We start from the raw sequence: 19,119 nt of genomic DNA on the forward strand, positions 1-19,119 counted from the left end.
ATGGTTGGAGGTTCAAACACAACCAGAGGTGCCGGGGAAGAAAGGCCTGACAAACTGCATCTGTAAGGTCATAACCATTGAGCACAGTTCTATTCTGCACACATGAGGTTGCCATGAGTTGGAACTGACACAGTGGCAACGGGAACATTTACAATCCATTGACTTTGAGTAAAGGAGATGACCCTTGATAACGTTGGTGGTCCTCATCCAATCAGTGGAAGGCCTACGAGCCCAAAACTGAGGTTTCCTGAAGACAAAGGAATTTTGCCTCAAGACTGTAACATGGATTTCTGCCTCAAGGATGCTGGAGTTTCCATCAGCCATCTGACTTACGGATTTTGGACTTGCCGGTCCCCACGACTGGGTGAGGCAATTCCTTAAAATAAATCCTCTCTATCTCTATATTTATGTCTTCTGTTGCTTCTGTTTCTCTGGAGAACCGTGGCAAATACAGAAGGTCATTTTTTGTTGTTGTTGTTAGTTGCTGTCAAGTTGGCTCCAACTCTTGGCATCTTTGTACATAACAGAAGAAAATGTCCCACCCTGTGTCACCTTCATGGTTGTTGGTATGTTTGAGTCTATTGTTGCAACTATGGTGTTAATCCATATCATTGAGGGTTTCCCTTGTTTTCACTGATCTTCTACTTTCTGAATTGCCTGAAGAATCTACAAGTCTATATTGGAAAAAGTACAGCCAGAATGCTTCTTAGAAGCAAGGATGTTGACACTTCGTGTTGCTTACTTTGGACAGGTTATTAGGAGGGACCAATCCCTGGAGAAGGACGTCATGCTTGGTGAAATGGAGGTCAACAGAAAAGAGGAAGACCCTTAACAAGATGGTTAGACACAGTGGCTGCAACAATGGGCTCAAACACAGCAAAGATTGTGAGGATGGCACAGGAGAAGGTACGGTTTCCTTCTGTCATACATAAGCTAGCTGTGAGTTGGAGGTGACTTGATGCCACCCAACAACAACTACGTCACCAAACATGACGTCCTTTTCTAGGGATTGGTCTTTCCTGATGACATGTCCAAAGTAGGCCAGTTGCAGTCTCGCCATCCTTGCTTCTAAGGAGCATTCTTGTTGTATTCCTTCTAAGACTGATTCGTGTGTTCCTTCTAAGACTGATTTGTTCGTTCTTTTGGCAGTCCATGGTATGGTCAACATTTTTAGGGGCTTGTTTTCAGTTATGCAGAAATTGAAAAGATAACTCAAATCAAGTCAAGAAAGAGCCACTGAGTTAGGGAGAGGGGCCTCACAGTGAAGCTCCTGACCCCCTTCCTGGGCTGCCCTCCCAGGAGTCCAGGCCTGGAGGTAGATGACATGGCAGCTATGGGACGGAGAGGGGCCAGGGGAGGCAGGGACCTTGGGCTGACAGGTCACAGGTGGGCCATGCTCTGCTAATGGTGTGGTGTCCTCAGGTAAAATCTGTGCCATTTAGTTCTAAGTAATAAAAATCACTTCCTCTTTGAGGGACATGTGCGTGGGAAGTGAAATTTGGTTAAAGATATTTGGTTAAAGATAAAAAGAAGCTAACACTTTCAAAGTGAGTTTCCAGTTATTTGCATCCCACTTCCGTTCATGATTTTGTAATAAACTCAGCAATTTTCCTTCTCAACAACTCCCTGACGTAGACAAAACCTGGGTCTGTTGAGCGAAGACCCCACAGGTCCACCCTCGGGCACACTGAGATCGCTGAGCGCTAGTCTGTGGCATCAGCACGTCCAGGGAGGGGGCAAAGTCTCCCTGCAAGTTAGGCAGAGAGTGACTCTGTGCACTGCAGACTGAGGAGGGAAATGGACTGTGTCAGGGTCCCTGGGTGGTGCAAACATTTGTGTGCTAGGCTCCTCACCAAAAGGTTGGCAGTTCAAGTCCACCCAGAGGTGCCTTGGAATAAAGGCCTGGCAATCTGCCTCTAAAAGATCACAGCCATTGAAAACCCTATGGATATAAAAGACTCCTAACCAAAAGGGTGAAAATGTAGAATAGCATTTCAAATTCTCATGGATTCCAGACTTTCTGGAGCCATGGAGGCTAGATAAATCCCTGAAGCTATTGTCCTGAGATAATCTTTAAACCTTAAATCAAAAATATCCCCTGAAGTTTTTAAAATTAAAAAAAAAAAAGTTTAGCTTAACTAGTAAAGGATGTCTGCCTTGAGCATTATGTATATGGGATCAAAGTGACAACAGAAACTGGAAAGATTCGATAGGAAGCTTAGAGGGTAGTAAGTTTATGCCAATGGAGAAGGATCAACTCAGAAAATGAGGGTAAGAATGGTTGCACAACTCGAAGAATATGATCAATGTCACTGCTGAATTGTACGTGTAGAAACACCGAACTGGTATATGTTTTGCTGTGTATATTCTTGACAACAACAACAAAATTGAAAAGAAAAAGAAAACACCTTGGAGCGCATTTCTACTCTGGCACCCATTGGCTCACCATGAGTTGAAGACCACTCGATGACAACTGGTTTTCTCAGGCAGGATATCCCAGGGGGTTAGAGGTTTTTTTTTTTTTTTTTAGAGGTTAGCTCCCAGGAGCTGGACAAGGGCTAGTCCTTTCTTTGGAAGGTGCAGAATTTGAACACCCAGGTCTGTTGAGTTCACCCTTTGCTACACATGGACCTGCCTGAGGGAGTGAGAGAAAAGTGAGGCTAAGAAACGAGAACCTGGGGTCACCTGGACCTGGGTTTGAGGCTCCTGAGCCTGTCCCCAGGAAGGCTGGGGGGAAACCATGGGGGCCATGTATGCAGTGCTTCTGGGAAATGCCAGGCACGAGGGCCCCTCAGTGCTGCCAAGAGGGCTGTGCCCAGTGTGGGCCTCATGGGGGAGAGTCCTTGTCTCTTGTTCATTCATTCATTCGATATTTATCAAGCTCCTCCTCCATATCAGGCCTTGTTTTGGATTGAATCTTGTATCTCCCCAAAATATGTGTTGTAAATCCTAACCGCACACCTGTGGATAAGGAGCCCTGGTGGCGCAGTGGTTAAAGTGCTCCCTGTTAACTGAAAGGCCGGGTTCAAACCTATCAGCCACAGGAGAAAGATGTGGCAGCCACCTTCTGTAAAGATTACAGACTGGAAACCCTAGGGGACAGTTCTACTTTATGGTCACTAGAAGTTGGAATCAACTTGTTGGCAATGGGTTTGGTTTTGGTTATACCTGTGGATGTAATCCCATTTGGGAACAGGGCTTTCTTTGTTATGCTAATGAGGCCGTATCACTGCTGGGGGTTTCTTAAACCTAATCACTTTTGGAAATTCTGATGGCGTGGTGGTTAAGTGCTACCACTGCTAACCAAAAGATGGGCAGTTTGAATCCACCAGGCTCCCCTTGGAAACTCTGTGGTGCAGTTCTATTCTGTCCTGTAGGGTCACTATGAGTCAGACCAGCACCCTGAACTCAGACTTCTAGCCTCCTAAAGTGTGAGAAAACAACCTTATGTTCGTTAAAGCCACATTCTTGTGGTATTTCTGTTATAGCAGCCCTAGACAACTAAGAAGGAGCCCTGGCGGCACAATGGATAATTGTTTGGCTGCTAACTGAAAGGCTGGTGGTTTGAACCCACCCAGTGGCTCTGCGGGAGAAAAGACCTGGTGATCTGCTCTTGTGAAGATTATAGCCTAGAAAACCCCACGGGGCAGTTCTACTCTGCCCTATAGCATTGCTCTGAGTCCGAAGTGACTCCAGGGCACCCAGCAACAACATGTCTGCTTAAGTTCCTCCTTCTTGACTGTGATAATTTCTCAAAAGGTCCTTGTGGTTCTCCCCCTTTTTCTTTTTATTGTGATAAAATTGTATATAACAAAACATTTTCCATTTCGGCTTTTTAAATATTGTGGTAAAAATATACATAAGAAAAGATTTGCCAATTCAGCAAGCTTTACATGTCTCATCAGGAGGGATCAGTCCCTGGAGAAAGACATCATGCTCAGTAAAGCAGAGGGTCAGCGAAAAAGAGGAAGACCCTCGATGAGATGGATTGACACAGTGGCTGCAACAATGGACTCAAACATAGCAACCATTCTGAAGATGGTGTAGCACTGGGCAGTGTTTCCTTCTTTTGTACATAGGTACTGTGTGTCATAACGGACTAGATGGCACCTAACAACAACGTCAGTGACACATTGCTCAGTCAACATTTTTTTTTACGTGTACAGCTCAGTGACATTCACAATGCTCACCACGTTTTTTCCTTTTTTTAAATTGTGCTTTAGACGAAGATTTACAGAGCAAGTTAGTTTCTCATTAAACAATTAATACACATATTGTTTTGTGACATTGGTTGCTAACCCCATGGCATGTCAACACTCTCCGCTTCTGGACCAGGGGTTCTCCCATTTCTGTGCGTTGGCTTTCCTGTCCCCTCCTGCCTTCTCGACCTTGACAAGGGGCTAGTGTGCCCATTTAGTCTCATATACGTGGCTGAGCTGTATATATTATTGTTTTATGGGCCTGTGTAATCTTTGGCTGAAGGGTGAGCCTCGGGAGTGACTTCAGTACTGAGGTAAAAGGGTGTCTGTGGGCCATACTCTCAGGGTTTCTCCAGTCTGTGACACTGGTAGGTCTGGTCTTCTTTCTTTTTTTAGTTTGAATTTTGTTCTACATTTTTCTCCAGCTGTGCCCAGAACCTTCCAATGAGATCTCTGCCAGAGCAGCTGGTAGTGGTAACTTGGCACTTGCTGGACTCAGTTTGGTAAGGCTTTGGTAGCTGTGGTCTGTTTCTTGTTTCTGATGGCCTTGACAGTGTAGAGAAGCACTGGTCAGGGATATTGTAGGATGCTCCTCTACTGGGATTTGTCTGATGTTTTTCATCAGTTTATACTGAGGTTATGGGTTTTGGGGGAGGAAAATCATAGAGGTGAAGTTCCTTTATGGATTTAATTGTGTCCCCCCAAAAGACATGCTCATAGTTCTAACTCCGTATCTGTGAAGTGACCTTATTTGAAATAGGGTCTTTGCAGATGTGATTAGTTAGGCTGGATGGGTCCTAATCCAGTATGACTGGTGTCCTTACAGGAAAAGGAGAAGACACACAGACAGAGGGAAGACGGGAGGAGAGACTGGAGTGATGCAATCCAAGCCAAGAAACGCCAAGGATTCCTGGGAACCACTAGAAGCTACAACAGGCCTGGAAGGATCATCCCCTAGAGCCTTCAGAGAGAACAGGGCCCTGTCAGTACCTTGATTTCAAACTTCTAGTCAGCAGGCCTGTGACACAATACATTTCTGTTGTTTAAAGCCACCCATTTTGTGGTACTTTGTTACAGCAAAAACAAAAAAACAAACCCATTTCCATTAAGTCACTTCCAACCCATGACGACCCCATGTGTGTCAGAGAGGGACTGTGCTCAGTGAGGTTTTCTTGGCAATAATCTCATGGAAGCAGATCACCAGGCCTTTCTTCTGTATGTTTGTACCACCAATCTTTAGGTTAGTAGTCAAGTGCAAAGCATTTGTGCCACCCAGGGACTTTCAGAAACTAAGACATCACCTATTTCCTGTGAGCACCCCACTCCTGTTGCTCCCCTCCTGAGGTCCTGGCCTAGGGGGTCCCTTCCTGCTCTTGGATAAGTTCTACACCTCTCTGCCCTGTTGCTTCCACCTGCGGAAGGAGAAGTAGGAAGAGGCAGGTGATCTTACAGGAACCTTGGGCTGCTGAGCTTCCTCTTCTGTGGACAGTCCCTGTCCCTCCCTGCCTGGGGCTTCCTTGTCAGAGCTTCCTTCCCAGACAGATAGACCACTCCAGAAGCCAGAGGGTGCCAGGTCCAGTTTCTCCAACTGCAGAGATGCTGCTGCTGCTGCTACTGCTACCCCTGTTGCGGGGGGCCGAGCGTGTTGGGGGCTGGAGGTCTCAGGCATGGGGTGGGGCTCCCACTAATAGTCGGTCACCCAAAGAGTCCTGGGGTCTGGATGACAGATACCAGCTACAGGTGCAAAAGTCGGTGGCGGTGCAGGAGGGCCTGTGTGTCTTCATACCCTGTGCCTTCTCCTACCCGACGTCCTACTGGAGGGTCCCTAACCCAGTTCTGGGCTCCTGGTTCCGGAAAGAGGCCACTAACATCAGTCGCCGCCAGGATGTCCCCGTGGCCACAAACAACCCTTATAGGGAAGTAAAAAAGGAGACCAAAGGTCGATTCCAGCTCCTCGGGGACCCCCAGAACCGGAGCTGCTCCCTGGTGATCACATACGCACAGAGAGAGGACACAGCCGAGTACTTCTTTCAGGTAGAGAGCAGGTATTCTGTGAGACTTAGTTTTGTGAAGGACACGCTGTCCCTGGAAGTGACAGGTATGGAGTTGGCTCAAGCTGGGATGGGCTGGGGAGCCACTGTGGAGAAGGCCACAGTGTGGGGCTAGGATCTCCCTCTCTATGCCCCAGGCCTGACACAGAAGCCCGATGTCTACGTCCCTGAAACCCTGGAGCCTGGGCGCCTGGTGACACTGCTGTGCATGTTTCCCGGGATCTCTGAGGGCTGTCCAGCCCCCATCTTCTCCTGGTCGGGGGCAGCTGTCTCCCCCCAAGGAGCTGGACCACGAGCCTCCTTCTTCTCAGCTCTCACCCTCACACCGAGATCCCAGGACCACGACACCGAGCTCACCTGTTGGGTGAAATTCTCCAGAAACGGCATGAGCACTGCAAGGACCATTCGACTGAATGTGACCCGTGAATCTGGGGGCAAGACTCTGGAGTGTGGGGATAAGCCAGGTGCACAGAGAGGTGAGAGATCACTGTGAAAACCAGCAGACTGGAGCTCAGGAGGGTCCCTGGGAGAAAAGGCGGGTCCAGGAAGCAAGCTGCTTTCACCCTGGGAGGTGACTGGGTGGTGCCCACAGCAGCACTGTCCTGCTGCCAGGTTGGAGGGGGGTCACTGGGCTTGAGGCTTGGGGGGGAAGGAGTGTCAATTCTAGAAGTACTTGGGGCAGAGAGGCCGGGGCTGGAGGGAAGGGGTGTGTTTGGGGTTAGAGGGCTGGGGGCTGCTGAAAAGGAGAGAGCCACATACTGGGGCTCCAGGGTCCTGGGGCTCAGAGGTAAGTTGCCATAAATCTTGCTCCTCAGCAGGGGAACCTCAGAGTGGAAGAGAATTTGTTCAGGCGGCCTTTGTGGGAGCTGGCCTTGCTGCCCTGCTCTTCTTCTGTCCCTGTCTCATCCTACTCATGTGAGTGTCCTCCCTTAGAGTGGAGGGGGTGCAGGCCCTGGAGTCCCTGAGAGTCCTAGGTGGAGGGATCTGGATGGGGCAGTGGTTGCTGTGAGAATTGGATCTTGGGCCAGAGATTCAGAAAGCCAGTTGCCGTTGAGTCGATTCCAACTTTTGGCAACCCCATGTGTGTCACAGGGGAAGTTCACCCCCGAGGGCTTTCGATGGGTGATTTTTGGAAGTAGATGGCCAGGTCTTTCTTCCATGGTATGTCGGGGTGAATTTCAATCACCAACCTTTCAGTTAGTAGCTGAGTGCAAAGTATTTGTGCCACCCAGGACCTAGGGACTTGAGAACCAAAGATCAAAAGCCAAACTAGTTGCCGTTGAGTGGATTCCAACTCTTTGTGGATCTGTGTGTCAGAGTAGAACTGTGCTCCATAGCGTTTTCCGTGGCTGAGTTTCTGGAAGTAGATTGTCAGGCCTTTCTTTTGAGGTGCCTCTGGGTGAGTTTGAGCAGCTAATTTTTGGTTAGTAGTCAAAGCCATAACTGTTTGCCGCACCCAGGGACTCCAAAAAATTTAAGCCCCTGGCAGAGATTCATGGAGTCCCTGGGTGGCGCAAACAGTTAAACGCTTAGGTACTAACTGAAAGGTTGGTGGTTCAAATCCACTCAGAAGTGCCTGGGAAGAAATGCCTGGCCATCTCTTTCTGAAAATAAATCAGCCACTGAAAACCTTATGGAGTGCAGATCTACTCTGACACACTTGGGGTTGCCCATGAGTTGGAGTCGACTTGATGGCAACTGGGAAGAGATTCAGAGCAGGGGTAAGTTCCCACCTTTAAGCCCAGCCTTCCAGGAGAGGGCTCTTGCTCTTCTAATAAAAGCTATCAGGCTAGACATGGCGCCCAAGCCCTTCCCAGCCTGGGTCTGCCCTTCTAACCTCTTAAGCAGGGGGCAGTAGTCCTGGCCCAAGCCCTGAGCCAGTTGCCTGAAGGTCCTGGGCTCCTCCCTCAGGGTGAAGCCCCGGAGGAGGAAGGCAACCAAGACAGCACCTGGAGGATTGGATGCCCCCTCTGTCTTGGGAACTGTCATGTCGGTGAGTGATGAATCCTCTGTCCTTGGGGGTCCCATTTTGTTACCTCCCTGGGATGACCGTCACTAGGCTCCTCTGATGACTTAGGTCATCATTGTGCCCCAAAAACTTTTCTCTCCTCGGCCCCCATCAAGCCAGTGGCCCAGTTGAGCGACCCAGGAGTCACCTCCCACTGCCTTCTGTCTTGTCTCCCAGAGCTGGAGAATCACCAAGGTCTATTGAGCACCACCTGGGCCTTTCCTGTCCCCACCGCCTCATTTGTGTCTGTACCCCTGGCCCACTTTCTCCCTGCTTCCCCAAGACAAAATGCCAGAGGGATCTCCCCAGAATAATTATTGTCAACTACAAAGGTCATGAGTCCCCAAGACCACCTTCACTTCTGAAACCAATTGTAAATTTGGGGGACCTCAAGAAAACTCCCACTTCTGATGTCAACTGCAAATTTGGGATAACCATAACACCACCCTCACTTTTGATGCCAATGACACATTTGGGGGAACCGAGAACACTCTCACTTCTGACACCAAGTGCAAATTTGGGGACCCCAAGACCACCCTCACTTCTGACACCAATTCTTTAGTGCACACCCACTTGCCCCTGAGCTTACAGGCCTCAGGCTCCTCCCTATTGCCTAGAGAATCAAGTGCAAACTCCTTAATTCCCATCAAGGCCTCACAGGGTCTGACTGTAGAGGCGTCTCACCTTCCCCTCTCCCTGTTTCCTACCCACCATGCCCCCACACTGTGTCCCAGCCACAGACACTCCTCAATACTCCAGCCAGCTAGCTATGAGCTGGAACCAATTCGATGGCACCTAAGAAAAACAACAGGGTGGTGGAATGGCTAAGCGCTCAGCTATTAACCGAAAGATTGGCAGTTCAAACCTACCTAGCTGCTCCGCAGAAGAAAAGACCTGCCCATCTGCTCCCATAAAGATTACAGCTTAGGCAAGCCTATGGGGCAGTTCTACTCTGTCACATGGGCTCGTTATGCATCAGAATCGCCTTGACAACAATGAGTTTGGTTTTTTTGTAACACAATTTCACAGCTGCATCCAGATGCCTGAACCTGTGAGATACTGATAGCATTGTTGTTGAGTTGATTCCGAGCCATAGCGACCCCATGTGACAGTTAGAACTTCCCCAAATGATGTCCAAGGCTGCAATCTTTATGGGAGCAGATTTGGCAGGTCTTTTCTCCTGCGGAGCGCCTGGTGGGTTCAAATGGCCGACCTTTCAGTTAGCGGCTGAATAATTAACCACTGTGCCACCACGACTCCTTAGGGCAGTGTCCAGGTCTGAGCGAATCCCTGTCCTCATGACATCACTCCATTCTTGTGCATCCTACCACAATTTGCAATTAGATAGTCATTTCATTGACTACTGGCTTCATGTTTGCCTCCCTTACCACGTTGGATGCTGTGTGAGGTCAATTGTGGTGTCTGCTTAGCTCCCCTCTGAACATCCAGTGCCTGGCACAGGGGAGGCGTTCAACAAGACAGTGGGCACTGGAGTTAGAGAGCTCTGGGCATGAGTCTAGGCCTCACCACTAAGTCAGTGTTTGATTTGGGGATATTTGGTTGTCATTTCTCAGCCTAAGCTTCTCCATCTGACAAAGGTGGATAGTAGCACCTTCCCAGGAGTCCCTGAGTGGCACAAAAGGCTAAGTGTTTGACTACTAGCTGGAAGGTTGGCAGTTTGGACCTGCCCAGAGGTGCCTTGGAAGAACAGGGCTGGTGACTTGCTTCTGAAAGGTCCCAGCCTTGAAAACCCTATGGAGCAGTTCATGCACACACGGGGTCGACACTCAACAGCACCTAACAACAACAGCACCTCCCCAGCGGGTTTTGGGGAGGATTTTGTGGGCTGATAATCGCTCAGTGACGGCCAGGCAATGTTGTTGCTGGGTGCGGTTCAGTGGATTCTGACTCATGGTGACCCCATGTGAGAATAGAATTGCCCCATAAGTTTTCTAGGATGTAATCTTAACAGAAACAGATTGCTACATCTTTCTCCCTTGGAACTGCTGGGTTGGTTCCAAGCACCAACATTTGTGTTAGCAGCAGAGCACTTAGCCGTTGTGCCACCAGAGCTCCTTCACCAGGTATTATTACCCTTAAATATTTGTTGCATGAATAAGGGTCTGGCAAATGTTTACAGAATGAATGGATCAAAGACCAAATGCTCAGTTTCCAGGTTTGCTTCTGGAGCCTGCTTTCTGCTCCCAGCCCCCATTATCCTACTTTGACACCCTTCTTCCCCTTCCACTCAGGGTCGCTGGGAGGAGTCCAGGCCAGGTGGCCCCCCAGACTGCCCACCCTGGGCTGTGGCCACCCCCACCTCGGGAGAAGAACAGGAACTCCAGTACGCCTCCCTCATTTTCCATTGGCTGAAGCCTCAGGAGCCTCAGGGCCAGGAGGGCGCCAGAACCACAGAGTACCCAGAGATGAAGATCAGCCAGTGAGGGCTTGCCCAGAGCCCAGGTCTGGCTGGAAGGCCCAGGGCTTTGCTGAGAAGGGACACTTGAAGGGGATCCCTGAGACAACAACTCTTCATGTGAACAGGATATAACTACCGTATGGGTGTGACACAAGGGTTAAGCTCTGGGCTCAACCGAAGGTCGGAGGTTCAAACCCACCAGCCTTGGAAATCCTATGGGACAGTTCTACTCTGTCCTGTAGGGTGGCTATGAGTTGGAATCAACTTGACGGCACCTGATAGGAACAATATGGGAATGTCACAGTGTGGGGACGAGCAGATCTGGGCTCAGATCTCAGCCTCATCAGCAACTAAGGGCAGGAGTTTGAACAAGTCATCTCCCTGCTCAGTTTCCTCCTCTGCCAAACGGGCACGACAAACTGAAGTTGCATGGTTGTTGTGAGGAGTCAGAAAGTAATTAACGTGATGCATTTGTTATGGGCTGAATTGTGCCCCCCAAAGTATGTGCTGGAATCCTAACCCCTACACCTGTGAAAGTGAGCCCTGGTGATGCAATGGTTAGGGGTTAGGACTTCAAAAGAACTTTAGGGGACATGACACAGTCCATAACACTGGGGACCCCAACTTGTGACGTACTATCTATTTAAAAATAATAAAGATAACTCTAATAATAATACATTTGAAAGTCAATTATTTAGGAATATGTATCAATGAAATCACTATAGAATAAAGAGTCACTGTGGAAAAAAGTGTACACCACTCAGACAAAAACTTTTACATCAATATTCATAGCAGTACTCTTCATAATAGCCAACAAGTGGAAGCAACCTAAATGTCCATCAACTGATGAATGGATAAACAAAATGTGGTCTATCCATACAGTGGGATATTATTCAGCCATAAAAAGGACTGAAGTAGTGATACATGCTACAACGTGGGTGGACCTTGAAAATGCTAGGGCATGTGAAAGAAGGCAGTTGCAAAAGGCTACATATTGTGTCATTCCATTTATACAAAATGTCCGGAATAGGTAAATCTATAGAGACAGAAAGCAGATTACTGTTTGTTGCCTAGGCCTGGGAGGAATGTGGTGGGCATTGGAGGGTGATATACCTAGTGGGTACAAGTTTTCTTTTTGGGGTGACAGAAATGTTCTAAAATAGATTGCGGTAATGATTGCAGAACTCTGTGAACATACTAAAAACCATGGAATTGTGCACATTTAAATGAGCGAATTGTGTATTCTGTGACTGATATCCCAATAAACTTGTTATTTAAAAATTTTAATATTTAACCTGTCCCTTGTATTTAAGGAGTGCCTTTTTTTCTTTTCTTTAGTTAATATCTTACTGTGTTCTTGGTGAAGGTTTATACAGCTGTTTTGGTTCCCATTCAACAATTTCTACACAAGTTGTTCAGTGACACTGCTTACATTGTTCGCAATGCGTGAACTTTCACCCTATTTCTGTTCTGGTTGCTCCGTTTTCATTATTCTAGTTTCTCTGCCCCCTTACATTCTCATCTTTGTTTTAAAGTAATTGCTGACTATGGTCTCATATAGGTTATTTTTTAAAGGATCCCAATACTTATGGTTGATATTCATTATTTTTTGAGCTTATTTGCTATTTAGCTACCAGATGACCTAGGGGGTTGGTTTCCATTCAAGGTTTGAAGAGTATTTCAGGGCAATAATCTCTGGAAGTCCTCTGGTGTCAACCAGTCCAGTAGGTCTGGTTTTGTTATTAGGAATTTGAGGTTCTGTTCCACATTTTTCTTCCATTCTGTTAGGGTCCATCTATAGTAGCCTTGATTAGGATGGTTGGTAGTTGTAGCTGGGCACCATCTAGTTCTTCTGGTCTCAGGATAGATGAGGCTGTGGTTTGTGTAGACTATTTGTCCTGTGGACTACTTTCTTCTGTGACTGTTTGGTTTCCTTCTTTCTCTTTTGCTCCAGTCGAGTAGAGACCAATAGTTGTATCCTAGATGGCCACTCACAAACTTTTTAAGAATGAATGCCTTTTTATTTTGAAATAACCCTAGGGTCACAATGAGTAGCAAAGAAAAGTATAGAGAGGTCCTGTTCACCCTTCACCCAGCCTCCCCAATTATTACTATTTTGCATAACAATAGTGCAATATCAAGACCAGGGATCTGATGTTGGTGCAATCCACAGAGCTTATTCAGATTTCACCAGTTACACATGCACTCACTTGTGTGTATGTGATGTGTGTGCGGGGCTGTGTAGCCTGTCACCCACCAGAGGTGAATGTGAACTGCTTCTAATCCTCCTTCTTGATGAGTATGTAAAGAATACACTCACCAGATCCATAGCCACGTTCTGTGTTACCAGAGGCTGAATTAATCTGTTCTAGTAAAGGTGGCGAAGTGGTTAAGAGCTCAGGCTGTTAACTAAAAACTCAGCAGTTCGAATCTACCAGCCACTCCTTGGAAACCCTATGGGGCAGTCCTACTCTGTCCTATAGGGTCACTATGAGTCGGAATCGACTCGACAGCACAACAACAACAACAGTGAAGATACCACTTCCGCCACAGTAGCTGCCACTGTCCCTACCAATAGAGTTCGTAGTAGTCACCTCTCTTCTGCCACAACCAGTTGGGCTTATCCAGGGAGGCATCTTTATCTCCCACCTCTTGTTGCTGTGAATTGCTGTCACTTTGGCTCTGAATCACAACGATCCCATGCACAATGGAATGAAACAATGGTTCTGCACCATCCTCGTGATCACCAGTGTGCTTGAGTCCATTGTTGTGGCCCCTGTGTATTTTGAGTGCCTTCCAACCTAGGAGGCTTATCTTCCAGCACTACATTGGACAATATTCTGCTGTGACGCATAGGGGTTCATTGGCTCATTTTTGGAAGTAGATTGTCAAGCCTTTCTTTCTAGTGTGCCTTAGTCTGGAAGCTCTGTTGAAACCTGTCCACCATGGGTGACCCTGCTGGTATTTGAAATACCAGTGGCATAGCTTCCAGCATCACAGCAACATGCAAGCCACCTGTCATGGATTGAACTGTGTTCCCCCAAAAGGGGTGTCTGCGTGAAAGTTTGAACAGATAGACAAGTGAATAGTTGTCTGAAAGGTTGACAGGAATGAATGGGTGGATGAATGAATGAAGAAAGGCTGGGTGGATGGATAGAAACAACTGGGAGCTGAAATTTTCCCAGAGGAACTTGTTTGGCAGATGCTAGAGTCCCCCAGCTCAAATCAAACGATTTATTATCAAAGCACAGTGATGGAAACGGTAGACAGGATCCCTGCTGAGGGGGCCAGCCCCACCCCTGCCCTTGGGTCTGATGTCTCCTCCATCCACACCCCCAGTAGCTGGCTGGAGATGAGGGCTGAAAGGACAGGACAGTGAAAAGGAGGAGGTTCACATTGTCTGGGGTGTATCTGTGTGCTCCCTGAGGCTAATTGGGATGCAGAGCACTGCCTAAGGAAGCAGCAGGACTGCACATTGAGGGTTCTCTCTAGAAGCTCATCCGTGAATAAACAGTAGGGCGTGAGTCATGTTTCTTCTTTTGTCTAAGTCAAACTGCAGGTTCTGGGAAGTTCTAGAAAGTTCTAGAAGACAATAAAAATAGCTGTTGGTGTCTTAGTCATTCAAGGAGCACTCTTGAAGCTCCTACTGCATGCCAGGTCTTTTGTAGGGACTGAGGACACCGTCATGAACAAGAGGGACAAGAAGCCCTCTTGGAATTTCCAATTTGGTGGAGACACTGAAAATTCAACAAACGCTTCTTGGCTGGGACAGCAGCATGTGGTGAGAGAGTGGGTGGGCGGGAGGTGGACAGACGCTTCACTGGGGTGATCAGGACAATCTCAAGGTCCAAGAGCAAAGTGTGAGAAAGCACCACCAAGCAAAAACAAAAGGGGAAAAGCATCTTAGACATTGCGAATGGCGTGTGTGAAGCTTCCAAGTTGGGATTGAGCTTGGTCTAGTCTAGAATCTGAGAGGAGGTTGGTGGGGTAAGTGCAGAGTGGATGGGGGAGGTACAGGGTGCCTGGTGTACAGTGGATGGGGGAGGGGTATTTCGGCTGGTGCATAGTGAATGGGAATGGGGTGGGGGAAGGGGTGGTGGGCTGGCTACTAAGTAGGGCAAGGGGAGGCCAGGTCACCCACAAGGCCAAGGCACGGAGCTGCCATCAATCAAAGGCACATTTCTTCAGGTTACTCAGAGACCACCAGGCTCCTCAGACAGTGTGTCCTCAACTGCTTGGAGGAGATCATTCCATCCTAACCAATCTTGCCACTGCATGAGTGGCATCTGGACACTGAGCATATGTGAAGCTATAATGATTCTGGAAGAGGCCATTCCATTTAGAGATTTTAGATTTTCACTGTACTGGGCATATAGGAAGGCAATGTAAGGCAGGTGGTATGGATTGAATTCGACCCCCCAAAAGCTATGTATAAGTCCTAACACCAATACCTGTGAACGTGACCCTGTTTGGAAATGGGGGTTTTCTTTTGTTGTGTTTATGAGGTCACACTGGAATAGGATGGGTCCTAAACTTATTCCCTTCTCAGTGGTGTCTTACAAAGGGGAGTGTAGATACAGAGAGACACACAAAGGGGGAAGACAGCCCTTGAGGATCCATCTATAAGCCAAGAACGCCAAGAAACGCCCGGGGCTACAGAAGCTGAGTGAAACTAAGAAGGACCTTTCCTAGAGGTGGCAGAGAGATAGAGCACAGCCCAGCTGATGCCGACATTCAGACTGCTAGCCTTCAGAACTGAGAGAAAATAAATTTTGTTCCTTAAAGCCACTGTCTTGTGTTTCTATTACAGTAGTCCTAAGACACTGAGACAACAGTCAGCACAGGATGATGGACTCGTTCACTCAGTGGTGATGGGTGTTGAACATCCGGCTTGAACAATTAAATGGAGAGAGGTGTCTACAGAAATATCTTTTTTTTTTTCAGTTTTATTGTGATTTAGGTGAAGATTTACAGAGCAAATTAGTTTCTCATTAAAAAATTTATACACAAATTATTTTGTGACATTGGTTGCAATCCCCACAATGTGTCAGCACTCTCCCTTTCCACCCTGGGCTCTCCGTGTCCATTTGCCCAGTTTTCCTGTCCCTTCCTGCTCCCTCATCTTTGCTTTTGGGCAGGTGTTGCCCATTTGGTCTTGTATACTTGATTAAACTAAGAAGTACATTCCTCATGTGTGTTATTGTTTGTTTTATAGGCCTGTCTAATCTTTGGCTGAAAGGTGGACTTCAGGAGTGGCTTCAGTTGTGAGATAGCAGGGTGTCTGGGGGCTATTGCCTTGGGGGTTCCTCCAGTCTCTGTCAGACCAGTAAGTCTGGTCTTTTTCTGTGAATTTGAATTTTGTTCTACATTTTTCTCCTGCTCTGTCTGGAACCTTCTATTGTGATCCTTGTCAGAGCACTTGGTGGTAGTAGCTGGGTACCATCTAGTTCTTCTGGGCTCAGGCTGTGATTCATGTGGTCCATTGGTCAGTTGGACAAATATTTTCCTTGTATCTTTAATTGTTTTCATTCTCCTTCTTCCAAATGTGATGGAATCAATAGATGCTGTCTTAGTTATCTAGTGCTGCTATGAGAGAAGTACCACAAGTGAATGGCTTTATCGAAGAGAAATTTATTCTCTCATAGTCTAGGAGGCCAGAAGTCTGAATTCTGGGTGCCAGTTCCAGGAGAAGGCTTTCTCTCTGTGTCGGCTCTGGGGGAAGGTCCTTGTCATCAATCGTTCTCAGTCAAGGAGCTTCTCAGTGCAGGGACCCTGGGTTCAAAGGATGCATTATTCTTCTGGTTCTTGTTTCTTGTTGGTATGAGGTCTCCCTGTCTCTCTGTTTGCGTCTCTATTTTATATCTCAAAGAGATTGATTTGAGACACAACCTAATCTTGTAGATTGAGTCCTGCCTCATTAACATAACTGCCTCTAATCCCACCTCCTTAACATCATGTTGTTGTTGTTGTTAGGTGCTGTCGAGTCGGTTCCAACTCATAGCGACCGTATGCACAACAAAACGAAACACTGCCTGGTCCTTAAAATCACTGTTATGCTTGAGCTCATTGTTGTAGCCACCGTGTCAATTCACCTCATTGAGGGTCTTCCTCTTTTCCGCTGACCCTGTACTCTGCCAAGATGTCCTTCTCCAGGGACTGATCCCTCCTGACAACATGTCCAAAGTACGTAAGATGCAGTCTCGCCATCATTGCCCCTAAGGAGCATTCTGGCCGCACTTCGTCCAAGACAGATTTGTTCATTCTTTTGGCAGTCCATGGTACATTGAATATTCTTCGCCAACACCACAATTCAAAGGCATCAACTCTTCTTTGGTCTTCCTTATTCATTGTCCAGCTTTCACATGCATGTCATGTGATTGAAAATACCATGGCTTGGGTCAGGCGCACCTTAGTCTTCAGGGTGACATCTTTGCTCTTCAACACTTTGAAGAGGTCCTTTGCAGCAGAGTTGCCCAATGCAATGTGTCTTTTGATTTCTTGACTGCTGCTTCCATGGCTGTTGATTGTGGATCCAAGTAAAATGAAATCCTTGACAACTTCAGTCTTTTCTCTGTTTATCATGATGTTGCTCATTGGTCCAGTTGTGAGGATTTTTGTTTTCTTTATGTTGAGGTGTAATCCATACTGAAGGCTGTGGTCTTTGATCTTCATCAGTAAGAGCTTCAAGTCCTCTTCATTTTCAGCAAGGAAGGTTGTTTCATCTGCATATCTCAGGTTGTTAATAAGTCTTCCTCCAATCTCGATGCCCCGTTCTTCTTCATATAGTCCAGCTTCTCGTATTATTTGTTCAGCATACAGATTAAATAGGTATGGTGAAAGAATACAACCCTGACGCACACCTTTCCTGACTTTAAACCAATCAGCATCCCCTTGTTCTGTCTGAACAACTGCCTCTTGATCTATGTAAAGGTTCCTCATGAGCACAATTAAGTGTTCTGGAATTCCCATTCTTTGCAGTGTTATCCATAGTTTGTTATGATCCCCACAGTCGAATGCCTTTGCATAGTCAATAAAACACAGGTAAACATCCTTCTGGTATTCTCTGTTTTCAGCCAGGATCCATGTGACATCAGCAATGATATCCCTGGTTCCATGTCCTCTTCTGAAACTGGCCTGAATTTCTGGTAGTTCTCTGTCAATATACTGCTGCAGCTGTTTTTGAATGATCTTCAGCAAAATTTTGCTTGCGTGTGATATTAATGATATTGTTCTATAATTTCCACATTCAGTTGGATCACCTTTCTTGGGAATAGGCATAAATATGGATCTCTTCCAGTTAGTTGGCCAGGAAGCTGTCTTCCATATTTCTTGGCATAGAAGAGTGAGGACCTCCAGTGTTGCATCTGTTTGTTGAAACATCTCAATTGATATTCCATCAATTCCTGGAGCCTTGTTTTTTGCCAATGCCTTCAGAGCAGCTTGGACTTCTTCCTTCAGTACCATTGGTTCCTGATCATATACCACCTCTTGAAATGGTTGAATATCGACTAATTCTTATTGGTATAATGATTCTGTGTATTCCTTCCATCTTCTTTTGATGCTTCCTGCGTCATTTAATATTTTCCCCATGGAATCCTTCACTATTGCAACTCAAGGCATGAATTTTTTCTTCAGTTCTTTCAGCTTGAGAAACGCCGAGTGTGTTCTTCCCTTTTGGTTTTCCATCTCCAGCTCTTTGCACATGTCATTATAATACTTTATTTTGTCTTCTCGAGAGGTCCTTTAAAATCTTCTGTTAAGTTCTTTTACTTCATGAATTCTTCCTTTTGCTTTAGCTGCTCAACGCTCAAGAGCAAGTTTCAGAGTCTCCTCTGACGTCCACCTTGGTCTTTTCTTTCTTTCCTGTCTTTTCAGTGACCTCTTGCTTTCTTCATGAATGATATCCTTGATGTCATTCCACAACTCGCCTGGTCTTTGGTCACTAGTGTTCAATGTGTCAAATCTATTCTTGAGATGGTCTCTAAATTCAGGTGGGATATACTCAAAGTCATATTTTGGCTCTTGTGGACTTGCTCTGATTTTCTTCAGTTTCAGCTTGAACTTGCATATGAGCAATTGACCGTCTGTTTCACAGTTGGCCCCTGGCCTTGTTCTGACTGATGATATTGAGCTTTTCCATCATCTCTTTACATAGATGCAGTCAATTTGATCTCTGTGTGTTCCGTCTGGTGAGGTCCATGTGTATAGTCGCTGTTTATGTTGGTGAAAGAAGGTATTTACAATGAAGAAGTCGTCGGTCTTGCAAAATTCTATCATTCGATTTCTGGCATTGTTTCTATCACGAAGGCTATATTTTCCAACTACTGATCCATCTTCTTTGTTTCTAACTTTCACATTCCAATCACCGGTAATTATCAATGCATCTTGATTGTATGTTCGATCAATTTCAGACTGTAGCAGCTGATAAAAATCTTCTATTTC

General features: G+C 46.6%; 1 protein-coding gene across 1 annotated transcript in view; it reads left to right on the forward strand.

Annotated features, from left to right (window-relative positions):
* Positions 1–3,161: 3,161 nt before the first annotated feature.
* The window catches only part of LOC126086241 (sialic acid-binding Ig-like lectin 16), a gene marked incomplete at its 5' end in the record, with an annotated part of 39,870 nt that continues 23,912 nt past the window's right edge, over positions 3,162–19,119 (forward strand). Inside the window, 4 exon segments of the mRNA XM_049902405.1 lie at positions 3,162–3,170; positions 5,796–5,834; positions 5,907–6,297; positions 6,388–6,672. Coding sequence (XP_049758362.1) covers positions 3,162–3,170; positions 5,796–5,834; positions 5,907–6,297; positions 6,388–6,672 — 724 coding nt within the window.

Source organism: Elephas maximus, chromosome 11 (genome assembly GCF_024166365.1).
Source record: "Elephas maximus indicus isolate mEleMax1 chromosome 11, mEleMax1 primary haplotype, whole genome shotgun sequence".
Lineage (NCBI taxonomy): Eukaryota > Metazoa > Chordata > Mammalia > Proboscidea > Elephantidae > Elephas > Elephas maximus.